The sequence below is a fragment of the Agelaius tricolor genome, unplaced genomic scaffold (assembly GCF_023055355.1).
Source record: "Agelaius tricolor isolate 1412-34295 unplaced genomic scaffold, bAgeTri1.0.p SCAF_23, whole genome shotgun sequence".
In the NCBI taxonomy this organism is placed as follows: domain Eukaryota; kingdom Metazoa; phylum Chordata; class Aves; order Passeriformes; family Icteridae; genus Agelaius; species Agelaius tricolor.
Window position 1 is genome coordinate 6,962,808 of NW_027269283.1, and position 12,981 is coordinate 6,975,788.

At 43.4% G+C, this 12,981-nt stretch overlaps 1 protein-coding gene across 2 annotated transcripts; it reads right to left on the minus strand.

The window, feature by feature from the left end:
- Positions 1 to 1,215: 1,215 nt before the first annotated feature.
- On the minus strand, positions 1,216 to 12,973 carry ARFRP1 (ARF related protein 1). Of its 2 annotated transcripts, none has more exons than XM_071447032.1 (8): positions 12,799 to 12,973; positions 11,734 to 11,833; positions 11,270 to 11,357; positions 10,713 to 10,795; positions 9,949 to 10,030; positions 9,716 to 9,786; positions 3,583 to 3,683; positions 1,216 to 2,144 (listed from the first exon to the last, which is right to left on the minus strand). In XM_071447032.1, exons 2-8 carry the CDS (start codon positions 11,824 to 11,826, stop codon positions 2,057 to 2,059), a joined length of 606 nt encoding a protein of 201 aa, XP_071303133.1. In that variant the 5' UTR covers positions 11,827 to 11,833; positions 12,799 to 12,973; the 3' UTR covers positions 1,216 to 2,056. The 2 variants fall into 2 exon arrangements, with proteins under 2 accessions (XP_071303133.1, XP_071303134.1); XM_071447033.1 differs by lacking the exon at positions 12,799 to 12,973 and adding an exon at positions 12,339 to 12,760.
- Between the last annotated feature and the right edge of the window lie 8 nt (positions 12,974 to 12,981).

Here is a 12,981-nt window from a genome sequence, read left to right on the forward strand (position 1 = left end):
GAATGAACTTTACACTGTTGGTTTCAGAGAAATCCTCCCTGATTTGTTGTGGCCAGAGCACACTCATACATACCTATCCCAGCTTGGGCATGTCTCTGGGAAAATGACTCTCCTACGCCTGAGAACTTGGAATCCTGAGGTCAAAACATTGGCTTTAAGACACTCTGCTGATATGGACCACAAAGCAGACTGTGTCTAGAAACTGTTTTGTCCTTTCTGGTTTCCCAGGGAAAAAAGAGAGCAAGAGATCTGAAAACAGTATGTGGAAATCTTGGAAAATTCCTCGTGTCCTAAAGAATAGACATTTCAAGCTACTTGACTAAAGTGTTTTGACTCAGCTCTTTTGTTGTTGTTGTTGACTCTTTTGTTCATTAGTTACTGTTTTACATCTTCAGTTTCATTTTCAGTACCAACTCTGCCAACCAAAGCAGCCAGGGCCACCTTGAAAACACTCAGGCTTTCCAAGTGTTTTAAAAGAGCCCAGTGAGAGAGATGCTCCTAATAATCAAAGGCCATTGGTTCTCCAAAACTTTAGTACTCTTGAAAATCTCAGGCCTGCATCACATGCAGCACCCAAAAAAAGTGCCACTTCCTACAGAGGGTGAGTGATTTCCAAGGGATCCTCCACATTCACAGAACACACAAGACAAATGACTGACTCACTAGGTGTGAAGGAGCCTTACCTCTGCTGAGAAGCAAAGATTCTGCTCTTCAGTTTGCAATTTTTTCTGCCAACTTCATGAACTTTATGATACAGCCCAGCTGCCTTTGTGCTTTGACCCAAATGTGAGCAAACGAATGATGTTGTCTCTCAAAAAACATCTATGAGTTCCATGCAGGAAATTCAGCAGAAAGTTCTTTGAGAGAAGCCAACTAAGAGACTAAACAAATACTATGGACTGGCTCAAGTACAGCTTGAATGACGGCCCCTTCATTATGTCAGCAAACAGCACAGACTGTTCACCAGGGCCAGGAGTAAATAAAACAGCAGAGGAGCAACACCCATTGCCAAACCACCATGAAATTCATGTAAAAACTCATATTCAGAGAACAGATAATGATATATCAGCCGATCTAGCTGAGTAGGTGATGTAAGCACTGAGCACTGTTTTTCTATTGAGTGCTACCTTTCTGTTTTTTCTTACAATTAAAAAAAACAAACCCCTAAGGGCTAAGTACTGCTATTCCCAAATACCACTGTTTCAGCCAGGGAAGTTCAAATAAGTAGGAAGCTTTATTGCATACTGATTTCTTCCTGCCTAGAGGTTGTTTTCAGCTTAGAAAGATCACAGAGAGGGCCTTGATTCACTCCAGTTACAGAAGATCTCAATTACTCTTAGGATTATAGAGTGCACAAAGAGACTGGCAGTCAGAGCAAGGCAGTGCTTCTGGAATCGGGGTCCTGGTAGGAAAATCCATTTCAGCCAGCACAGCTGGATTTGATGAGGTCTTTTCCAACATTAACAATTCAATGATCCAATTGCTGATTTCCACATCTGCTTTTACCACAGGTCAAAGTTATGAATCAACACCCCGAGTGAAAATCAAGTTCTAATCAATCAATGCTCTCTCTCCCCACTACACAAACAGCAGCATAACAGGGCCAGTAACACCCTGCAGGAACATGGGGCTGGAGCAGCAAGGATTTTGGCAGTTAGGAGGAACAGCCATTCCCCAGGCTGTTCCTCCCCTTCAACATTCACCTCCGCATTTCCTTCAGGAGTTCCTTCATGTCACCAGCCTCCAGCCTGTTAGACTCACAAATCAGGATTCACAAAATAAGATAGTAGAAAAATTAAGTCTTTTGCATTGGCAATGTGTAGGTTGCTACATAGGATGCTCAGAGGCCAATGACAATACTTAATGTAAGAGATTCCCACCCCCCACCCAGCTGGAATCCTTGGCTCAAGTTTTTTTTTAGACACAGAAAGAGAATATTTGTCTCCAAATTTAGGAAAGAATCAGGTGTAATAGGAATCCAGTGGATCACCTTCTTTAAAGGGAACACAGAAGTGTGTGGAAAGAGACTGTCCATTGCTAGGCTGGCTCGCAGCTCCTACGTGATGTCCTTCTTCCTTGGGGGGCGGTGGATGTTCCTCACCACACACTTCACCATCCACTCAATCCCTTCGTTCACCCCTTTGCTAAGGAAGGCAAGCAGACAAGGTTTTAAAATAAAGCAACAACAAGAACAGAAACATGGATCATAGAGGTCCTAACTGAGCCCTTACATGTGGAAGGGAGGGGCTCTACACAGTTATTTGTTGGCATTTCTGTGCTATTTTTCACGTAGGCAAAGAATAGGGATCTGATTTCTTTTTACTCAGCAATATATACCTCCATCCTTTATTTTTCTGGTGTCTGTGCAAGTCTACACCCAACTTAGTCACCAACTCTGTGGAAATCTTGAGATGAACAAGCATCAAACCCACCAGACTGTTGGTTTGAGGTCATTTTGCCCCAAACCTCACACTAGTTGTACAAGATCTTGCAATCTTGGTTCCAGCTTTGTGTAATCATCTGTGCTGGGGCTGCCAAGCAAGTCAATACCTTGCTGGTCTGCACAGCTCCCCAGCCATGACTTCCATGAGTTATTCTTTTAGTGCAAGCTCAAACTGGAATTTTGAAAGGAAATTCCACAGAGATCAAAACTAGAAATGGTTGCACAAATAAGGTTATCTAATATTTCTCTTCCAGTCAGTGCTTGAACACTGTTCTTGTGGTCATTCACCTGCTTAATGGCACGTGATTTGTAGCAATGCAGACAACAGATTTTTTTTCATGGTTCAAGAAGTTTTTTGTTATCCTTTGCAGTAGCTTGTATGATAACACAGAAAAAAATTCAAAGCTCTATTCAGCCCAGGCAGCAATTCAGCCAGAAGTTTCCACCACCTGGAACAAAACTTTTGACTTTTGCCAAGCAGCACTTTTCACTTAAAGAACTGAAAGTACAAAGAACAAATGTACTGTGAGACTTGATACGCAACAATGATGCTGAGATCTCAAGAATCCAGTGGGTTGGTCAAGGTCGTGGCATGCAGCTGAGTAAGCCCAAATTAGGGTCTGTTTTAGTCATTAAATCTTAAACCACAGGCATCCCCATGTAAGAGGACTCCTGGAAACTGTGATATCATCCACATCACGAAGCTCATCTGTGTGCCAAAGAATATGAAAGCACAAACAAAATTATGGCAGCAGCAGTGAAGCATGCCCCATTTCTCTGGCACAGGCATCAATAATGGCATTTTCAACTGACTTCTAACCTAAAAACCAGGAGCTGCAGCAAACCAAAACCTGAAGGATTATTGTGAAAGGAGAAGGAATGATACAGGACAACAAATATGCCTCCAAGTCCCACTGCGCTCAGCCAGGAATACATTGTAATTGTGTTTTACAGGCAGGTTTTACAGATGAAGTTACCGAGCTGGTGCAAGTCCAAGGATCTTGAACAAGTGTGTGTCAGTCCTGGAAGGAAGCACAGCCCCCTTTCAAGGCTTAATAACTCATGTAGTGCTGCTCTGTGTGTGACACCCCACAGCTGCTCAGTCAACCAATTCTCAGTCCACCCCTTCTCATACTCACCCAGTAAGGGCTGAGCAGGCTTGTGTCAGGCAGTCTCTCTTCCCAATTTTGTTAATGCAGTCACTAAATGCTGTCTTGATATCGGGTATTGACAGACAACTCTGCAAAGGGAACCAAAGTAGAGCTTGTTTGTGCTACAAGACATATGGTGACCTTCTTCCACAATGAATCCTACCATGACTGCAGTCTTGTATCAGTCAGCATGACAATGCTATCAGATGAAACCCACTCGCCCACCAACACAGTAAATTTGCCTGTTTACATTCCAAAAAAATGAGCATATTCTTTTTTCAACAAAGAGAGTGCTGTTTGCTGACAGCACACACACTGCCTCACCTCCCTGATCCTTAATCTGTACAGTTCTAAGCAAATAGTCCTGAAAATGAGCACAACCTGCATCCTCTAACAATACCCCTTCCAAGCTGCTCAACAGTTTATATTTACCAGGACACCACAAGAGCTTTAATATTTACAAAGTCTTTTCAAACAGTGTCCCTGCCACAAGCTCAGCTGACTCTTTGCCAGCATCCTGGGGACTCTCACAAAATTAGCTGTGATTCTTCCTCAGTTCTCAGCACATTCCTTGGCATTATAGCCATGTCCCACCAGCACTTCTCTGTTTGCACTCAGAGAAAACGCTGGCAGCACTGAATGCAGCAGATTTTCTGATGCCTGTAACTATGCTCTTGACCCCCTGCAGGTCCTGAATTTCTGTGAGTCTGCCAGGAGGCTGCTGGGAACAACAACACAAATCATAACCCCCCAGTAGGTCAGTGGATTACCTTCCCCACATAAATCACAGTGTCACCACAAAAATCTTGAGGCTACAACAAAAGCAAACCTGCCCAACTAAAAGTCTGGACTTGCACTTCCCTGAGCACTCAGTGCTCATTTTTCCCTCAGAAGCCTTGGACAAGCCATTTAAGCACTTCAACTCACAAGCCCACCTTCCCTCCTCTCTGCAAAGACATTCTGGACCTTCAACAAGTCTCAAATATGTGTTTGGAACCTTCAGTCAGGCCCACATACATGTTTTGGACAAATGTTTACACAAATGCCAAATTGGACCCTTTGTGAGTCCTGAGGATTGGCCAAGTGAACAAAAACTCTGAGAACAGAAATAAGAAAATTGTTACCAGCCATCCATTTGCAAAATACTGATTCTGGAGAAATTAAATACAGGAAATTTTTGTGGACAACAGAAGTAGATTTCATTGCTTATACGTAGGAAGGGATCTTAAGAAATGGCTTGCAAGGAGTTTAGGAACACCAATTCACCCAGTTCCCTTGGCTCCATTAACTGTGCAGCTTTTGATGACTGTACTTTCTTATGACCTCAGCTGCATTTTAAACTTGCCCTTTCAATCAGTGACCTGGCAACTGTATCCAAAAACGTTACTGACATCAGTCTGCAGAACCCTCAACAATTTAGATGAGGATTTTTGACAAGAGAAAAATGTGCAGTTCATACAGATGAGCTGTCAGCCACAGGATACACAGTTAATTAAAAAAAAAAACAACAACAACAATTACTAACTTTAGAGGGAGTCAGACTGGGCTTGGGAGCTGGAATTCAAACCAGTAGGTATGCAAGATGGGCAAGAGATTACAACCAACCAACCAACCAAGTATTTCTACTGGTTTGTAAAAGCCTGGTATGGTGTCCACTGCCCAGTAAGAAAAGCAGGTCCAAATGCTCCTGGTTTAACCCAAAGCCCTGGACAAGTCAATTACCCAACAACTGGGAAGGAGAAGCATGTCAGTAATTTGAGCTATTTTCCACATCTTTGTTTTTTTCAGTCAATGAGACTTAGCAGCTGAAATTGAGCAAATGTTTCTTGAAATATACTTGAAGCTTCTCAGAGTTTAATATCATTGTATAATGATATACCTTTGAGTATATCCTTTTCTTCTTCTTGAGTCTACCTTTCCTTCTCCTTTTCTGAATGATGATACATTTTAAAATATTTTAAAATAAATCAGATAAAGTGTTCAAGATACAAAGTAACAACAGAGAGCACAATCATGCTCTCCTTGATTCAACTTCTACTTGCACAGGTAGCAAAGCAATCAGGCAATGAACTTCCCAACACCACCAGCAGACCAGGACACATCCTTGAAGCCTTTAAGAGTCCACTTTTCCCAGTGCAGCAAACAATGACAGCCTTTTTTATCTCCCAGTATAAACCATTGTTATCCCTTCCCTTTCCCACCTTCTGGTAGGGCTGTGGCCTGCCCCACCTTCCACAGAGCTGCCCAGCCATGGCTTTCCATGGAAATCTGCATCAGAAGGAGTTTTGCTTCTGAGGAGACTTTGCACCACTCACATTGTCACAGCAGGATGCCACTGCATCACCAATCCTATGTTGAGGAACATCATTTTATCATTTTCCCCTTGGGTGAAGCAGAGCAGCACAGCAGACAGGTGACACCAAACTATCAGTGCCTTGTTTTAGTGTTCCAGGGAAAGCCACGAACTGGAATCTCATGTGACAGCAGAGGCTGATTGTCCCCCACTTCAGCAAGGGGCATCTGAGCTTCTCATGCTCAAGGGAAAATGTCAACTGTGGCTTCCAAGTTCCCCTTCTCCCCAGGCACATTACAAAATATTTGTTTACAAATGTGCTTTGTTTCTCAGCTGCAAACCCATAAGCCAAGGGCAAAGAAGGGAAGCTGGATCAGTGATCACATCAGGAGGGCTCCATTACAATACCACAGTCCACAGTGACCTTTCAGGAATGATGGTATCTCTCAGGCAGTTCACAGGAACCTCTCACACAAGACATGACAAACCAGATTTCCATTTCAGCTTCCCCAAAATAACACACTGGAAAACAGATTTTAATGAAGGCTTCTCCAGGCATAATTTAGCCAGGACTGAACCAAATTCCTCCTATGAAGGCTTCAGAATAGAATTACCCCCAGGAAGACTCAGCAATGGCACACCTAAAAATCTATCAAGCAGCAAGACAAGTTTTAGCCAAAAAAAAGGTGGCATTGTAGAGCCTTTGCCCATTTTCCAAATCCACTGGAGCAAAGACAATGCTGCTGCCTGCTCTCCTGTCAGGATAAATCCAGAAGCATGCATAAAATCTCAAGTAGAGACTCTTCAATCATCTCAAGAGTAATCAACCATCAGAATGGAAATAAAAGAAACAAGAGCAAGGTAGATTGCCTAAATAAAATATTATTTCACAAAAAGCCTGACTCACCTGACCTATGGTCTGGAACTACCTTTTTATGAGTTTGTTTTAAATTAAAATTTAAGCTTCACTAAATTTAAAGAAGGAATAGTATAGCCTCAATTGAAACCACCTTATTTAAATGGAAACTAATTTTACAGGGAAGCTGTGGGAGGTCTTCAGTTGGAAACTAGAATGACTTTCATGCAGGTCTCTTTTCTAATAGCTGTGTGGAAGTGAGTACTCTGCTACTCACCATGACTCCTCACATTTTCCAGAGACATGAGGAGGCTTTTCAACATTCTGGAGATTTCAAATGAAATTTCCAAAATTTATCATTAGATGAGGATGGCAAAACTTCCTCCCAGACATGGGTCATCATACAGCACCCAGTAATTTTCTGATTGTTAAATTTCAGATGCTGTTTTTGACAGGTCATGCTTTTCCAGTATTTTGAACAGTGTTGCATAATGAGCTATTCTATCCTCAAATTGTAACAGTTCATTGTAAAGCACAGAAATATATACCTTGTGTAAACCCTTCAACAGCTGCATTCACATCAAAACAGTAATTATTACTGCTGCTTTTTCTGCAATAAGCCATATTTTCAAAAGTGGCATTCTGAGTTGAAAGGGAGTTCACAGGAATTAGCAGATATTAGATAATTTATTTCTCCTACAAAGTAATAGTGTTCCTTTAAAAATCTAAGCAAATTCCTTCCTCCAACACACATTTGACTCAGTTTTAAAATTATTCATAAAATAATCCAATTTTGAAGCCCCTGCTGAACACAGAGCATTCTCCTGATATCATAAAATATGACATTCAGTATTGTGAGAATTAGAATTGGTGTTTTGCAGCCCATTACCATATTTTATCTCCTGGAATGACCAAATACCACTCATGCTTGGCAATGCTGAGAGGACACAATGTACCCTGGGGTTCACAGCAGAATTCTTAACACTTTATGCAATTTCAGGTTGCATCAACACTTTTCTTATCTTGATAACAGAATGTACACTTAAAAAACAAACTATGTCAGATGTTCTATTTCTGATGTACTTGACCACAAGCTTTCTGCTGACCTCTATAGATATCATCATCAAGAATTACCCTTAATCTCCAAATACCAGCAAGGTTAAGACACCCCTTATCCTCCCTTATCATGGCTCAGGACAGAGGGATGCTGGGGAGAATTTCCTACAGTTTTATGTCTGGAGATCCAGAGCAGAAAAATCTTTATCAATGCTAATTATCAGTTTTATTCCAGAGGTCTTCCATTCTGCTAAATCAGAGGAAGAGAAACAGGCTACTGAGTTTTCTCAACCTTGTTTAAGTGAACCTACTGAAAAATAAGCTATAATCCCTTTAATGATTTGTTAAAAGCATTGATAGCTCTTTGCTGGCTCCATATCCAAGATCATTCTGTAGGAGTGGACCTCTAAATATCCAATGTAGGTATTTCTTACAAAAGGCAAACCTCCAGTGGGTTTAGCTTTGCTAATCTCTTGTTGCAGCTCTACAACTGCATGAAGGCACTAAGTCTGTGGGCTGGTCTTGGACCCTCCAGAGGGGGAAAGAAGCCAAATTTTCTTTTGAAAGGTTATTCCAAATACCTCTTTCTAGCAATTTAAAGAAACAAAATTGTTCAATTATTTGTCTTTAGTCTGGTCAGAGTGTAAGAAGAGCCAGCATGTGCAGCCTGTAAGAAAATATGTATATACAACCAAAAGAGAAACAAGAACAAATTTCCAGGTCACTGCTTGAATCTTATCCTCAACAGGTCAAGGCAAGAGTGTAGGCTGTTCCCTGCAGAAAAGCTATGGGGCTGTACAGAAATGAGAGTCAATATTCTGGTTTCCACAGAAAAAAAGACAGAAAATTTCCCCATATTCCAGAGACTACAGCAAAGTCAGGGCCATAAATCAGGAGTTCAGTCCTGATCTCATGCTTTTACATGGAATTACATTTCTCTTATTTCTAAGACTAGATAATCTAGATAAATTGGATCATCCAAAAACCAATCTGTGTTGTACTCATGAAACCCTGCTTTAGAGCCAAGTGATTTCTATGGAAGCCTCACGTGTTTCCACAAGTGCAATCGCTTGCACAAGTGGAAAGTGCAGAGGAAGAACCTGAGGAACCAAAGCATTCACATCCTTTGGAACAGAGACTGAGCCCAGCTGCCAGGCCGGGTGCTCCAAACCCTACTGCAAGCCTCTGGCTCCATCTACAGACCAGTCCCTGGAGCTGCAGTCCTGCAATTCCAGGTACAATTCCCAGGAGGAAAACACGAAAACCACCACGAACACCTTGGGCACTCTCTTCTCTTTTTTTCCATGCTGGGGGAGGTAAGGATGGCCCAGGATGTGTCACCTAAACACTGCACCACCCACGAACTGCCAAACCCAAACCAAGAGCTTTACAGCTCTGAATACACTGGAAAGAATTCAAATTATCAGAAAAGAGCATTCCTTGCCATTCACTGCTGTCACCGATGGAATGCTCTACAACAAACAAGTGTTTTATTGAACAGATCTTATCCAATTATGGGGAAAGGATGATTTGCTTCACATACATCTGTTGTGCCATTCCTGAGTTTTCAAAGAGTAGCATAAACAAAGTGCACTAAACATTTTTTTTCTGAATAAACAGGAAAAAACAGCATCAGTATAGCCAGTCATGGTACAAGAAAGACCCACCATAGCTGTGCAGTTTGTTCTGTTTACATAAAGAATTCAAAACTATGTGCCTGTAGGAAGCTCATTCATGGCACTGAAAAAGGGCTGGAGGATAAAGGAAAAAAAACCAACTAAATTCAAAGTAATTATTTCCAGTGGTGGGAAAGTACCACAGGATCAGCTCAGGACTGTGGAACAAATTTAACATGAATGCAGAGTTCACCTTTCCAAGGCTTATTTGATCATTTATGTAAATCCTTCATATTTTACCTCTACATCCTGCTTGTTGGCCAACACCAGGATGGGAACCCCTTCCAGAGCTTCACTGGTAATCATCTTCTCTACAAAGGACAGAAACAAAAGCAGGTTTAGCCAGTTCTGGAAGTTGTACAAATGCCTGGCACAGGTTCTCTGGACAGAGGGATGAAGCCAGAAGCTCCCTCCTGCATTACAGTTTCATTTGATACGACCTTCCAGGTCTATTTTGTTCACACTGTACTTACCAAAAGCTCTTTTGGACTCAGAGAGCCTCTCCTCATCAGTGGAGTCAATAACATAGATCACCCCATGAGATTCAGCATAGTACTGGAAGGAGAACACAGATATTGGTGTCAATCCACTGGGATCACTTGTTCCTCTTCCTGACTTGATTTTGGTACAGTTTTGGTGCATGTGGAGAAGATCAACCAGTTAGAGGCAGCTGTGTCCACAGTGTGCCTGGACAGAATGGAGGCACACAGCCTGTGCTGCCTGTTCTGTTTGCAGGCCTGATCAACACACCAGGTAGAAAAACTCACCTGTGTCCCCCCAAAGCTTATCTCTATGGCACAACCCCTGATCTGGGTTGGGAATTGCTGTCTGCAACCAATAATGCAAATATTAATCACAGAAATAGTGGAATCTCTGAAAAGGTGTTAATGCTAAATACTGGGGTTAACAATAAGCCTGTGTGATTACCAAGTGATTACAGTGGTTCAGCTCTAAAAGAGACAAAACCACTTCTAAAAGAAATCACAGAATCACAGGATGGTTTGTGTTGGAAAGGGCCAACCACCTCATTCCAACCCCCTGCCAGGAGCAGGGACATCTCCCACTAGATCAGGTTGATCAGAGCTCCATCCACCCTGGCTTTGAACATTTCCAGGGATGGGGCAGCCACAGCTTCTCTGGGCAAAAAAAAATCAATCAAACATTGATTCAAATAAACATCAAATATTTATAAATAAATAAAAGTATAAATCAAACAAAACAAAACCACATCTCTAACCTTGTCCCAAAGTGACTGCAGCTCCTCCTGCCCACCAAGGTCCCAGAACATGAGCCGAGTTTTGCCAACATCAATAGTTCCAACTAGAAGGAAGGAAGGAAGAAAGGGCAATCCAATGAAAACCATGGGTGCTGTAAAGCACAGACAGCTGCACACCCCACTCAGAAATCTGGGGTGGGACAGGCTTGCAGGGGAACAAATCACAGGCAGCAGCTGCTTGCAACAACACAGCAAAACCTGCATGGAGTGATCACAAATATAGAGCAGTATCAGTGCAAATAATTCCAGAATTGGGCCAAGCAATGAACTCCAGGGAAATACAGTTTGAGGATATCACTGAAATAGAATACCTGGAGTTTTAATACTTGAAGAGTTTCTCCTCCTAAGCTAATAAAGTCTATTTTGTTCTCTACAAAAAGACCTGGAGAGTTGGGAGATACAATCTCTGCACCCAGGAACTATTCTGCCCTTCTGAATTCTTAAACATTTCAAACAAAAAAACAGCTGTTTTCTATCTGTGCAAGAAAGCTGAAAAAAATCCATGTGGATTTACTCACTGTTTAAGCCTACAGTGGTTGTGATTTTGGACAAACTCATCCCTTTGTAGTTCTTGTTAAATCGGGTTTTAGTTTGTTCAAGGAAGGTCTGAAAAAGAATAAGACAAAATATTTACTGTCAAACATTTTACTGGCTGGGGTAATCCTACCCCAAACCCTTTTCATTTCTGCACAATCCTGCTAGAGCAGATACTGCCCTACCTAATTTTGGACAAACCACTCTTCTTGCTCCCTATTTTAGCAAGGAAAGAAGGGATCACATGTGATTATGGGATTACCCAAGCCTCAGCCACATCCCTGAGAGCTTGTACTAAATTTAAGTAATGAGGAAAAGTTGATTGCTTGGTGTGACATCACTAACTCAGGACACAGCTGAAGAGAGACTGACCCTTGTTGGAAGATTTATCCCTAGAGGATGTTTAGGATTGTGTGTGCCCCTCCACGGGGTGATAAACAGCACTTACAGTTTTACCAGCATTGTCCAAACCCAGGATCAGGACACAGTACTCATCCCTCTGGAACATGTATTTATAGAGCCCTGACAGCAGTGTATACATCCTGCTCCTGCAACAAATGCCAGGAAATCAATTAGCAAACAGCTCATTCCCAAAAGCCTCTCATGCCACAACGCCAAACAATTAAGTCACTCTTTTATCAGTAAATCTCATATATAGGCAATTCCAGGAAAAATCAGAGATCTAAGAGAGATAATGAAAATAGCTCGAGATCAAAGCTGGGGTTTAAAAGGGAACTGAGGAAGGACTCGAACATCTCTTGCAGTAAATCTAAGACCCACAGAAAATGAAGTGAACTTCATACAAATACAGAGAACAGGTATTTTGAGCTAGAATCTGCAGAAGCTCACAGCTGGATGTGCACACACAGACCCAGCAGCTTTACTGGGATGCAGGGAGCACTGGCACCAAGTGCTGCAGCTGACTCACAGCCATTGCAACAACCCTTCTGTTCAAACTCAGATAAAGGGAACCCCAAGGCAGAGCCTTTGAGAGGCAGCTGCCTCTAAGCAAGCGCGTGGTTAAACAATCACTTTGAAGTCAAACACCATTACCTAAAGGGAAATAAAAATGTTCCAAAGCAGGAATCGGATCGGGGGTTTCACGGGACTTCAATCCCACAGGTTCCGGGGCCACCGTTCGCTCCCAGCTGAGACCGGGGCGCTCCTGCCGCCCCCACAGGGAGCAGCCACCGGCAGGGGGGAACCCCGGCTTGCACCCCCTCGGGACAGCGACTGATCCCGGGCGAGCCCGAGCGCCGGCCTGCTCCTCCCCAATCCCGGAGATCCTCCCGGACCCGGCAGATCCCTCCAGCCCCACAAGATCCGGGAGATCCGGCCCGGCCCTTTCCTGCCCTGCCACGGCCAGTGACGGCTGAAGGGGAACACCGGCCCTACCGCCATTTCCCCCTAATGGCCCCGCGCCACGTCCCGGGCCAGCGACAGGTCCCGGCCCAAGCTCCCGAGGGCAGCGGGCGAGGAAAAGATCCCGAGCCCGAGGCCCGCGGCCCCTCACCTGGTGCTGGCGCCGGTGTCAGCGCTGGAACAGGAGTCGCCTCTCACGACTCCCCAGCGCCACCAGCCACCGCCATTCCGCGCCTGAGACTCTGGGAAATGTAGTCCTGTCGCCGCTGCGATGGCGGTGCGGGGGGGGCCTGTGGACTACAACTCCCGAACGCCCAGCGCCTCCGGCCTCCCG

Coding starts and splice junctions, on each gene's coding strand:
- ARFRP1 (XM_071447032.1), bottom strand. CDS start 11,826: ATGTATACACTGCTGTCAGGGCTCTATAAATACATGTTCCAGAGGGAT. Junction 10,796..11,269: donor AACCACTGTAGGCTTAAACA/GTGAGTAAATCC, acceptor CCTTCCTTCTAG/TTGGAACTATTGATGTTGGC. Junction 10,031..10,712: donor TGCAGTCACTTTGGGACAAG/GTTAGAGATGTG, acceptor TTCTCCTTCCAG/TACTATGCTGAATCTCATGG.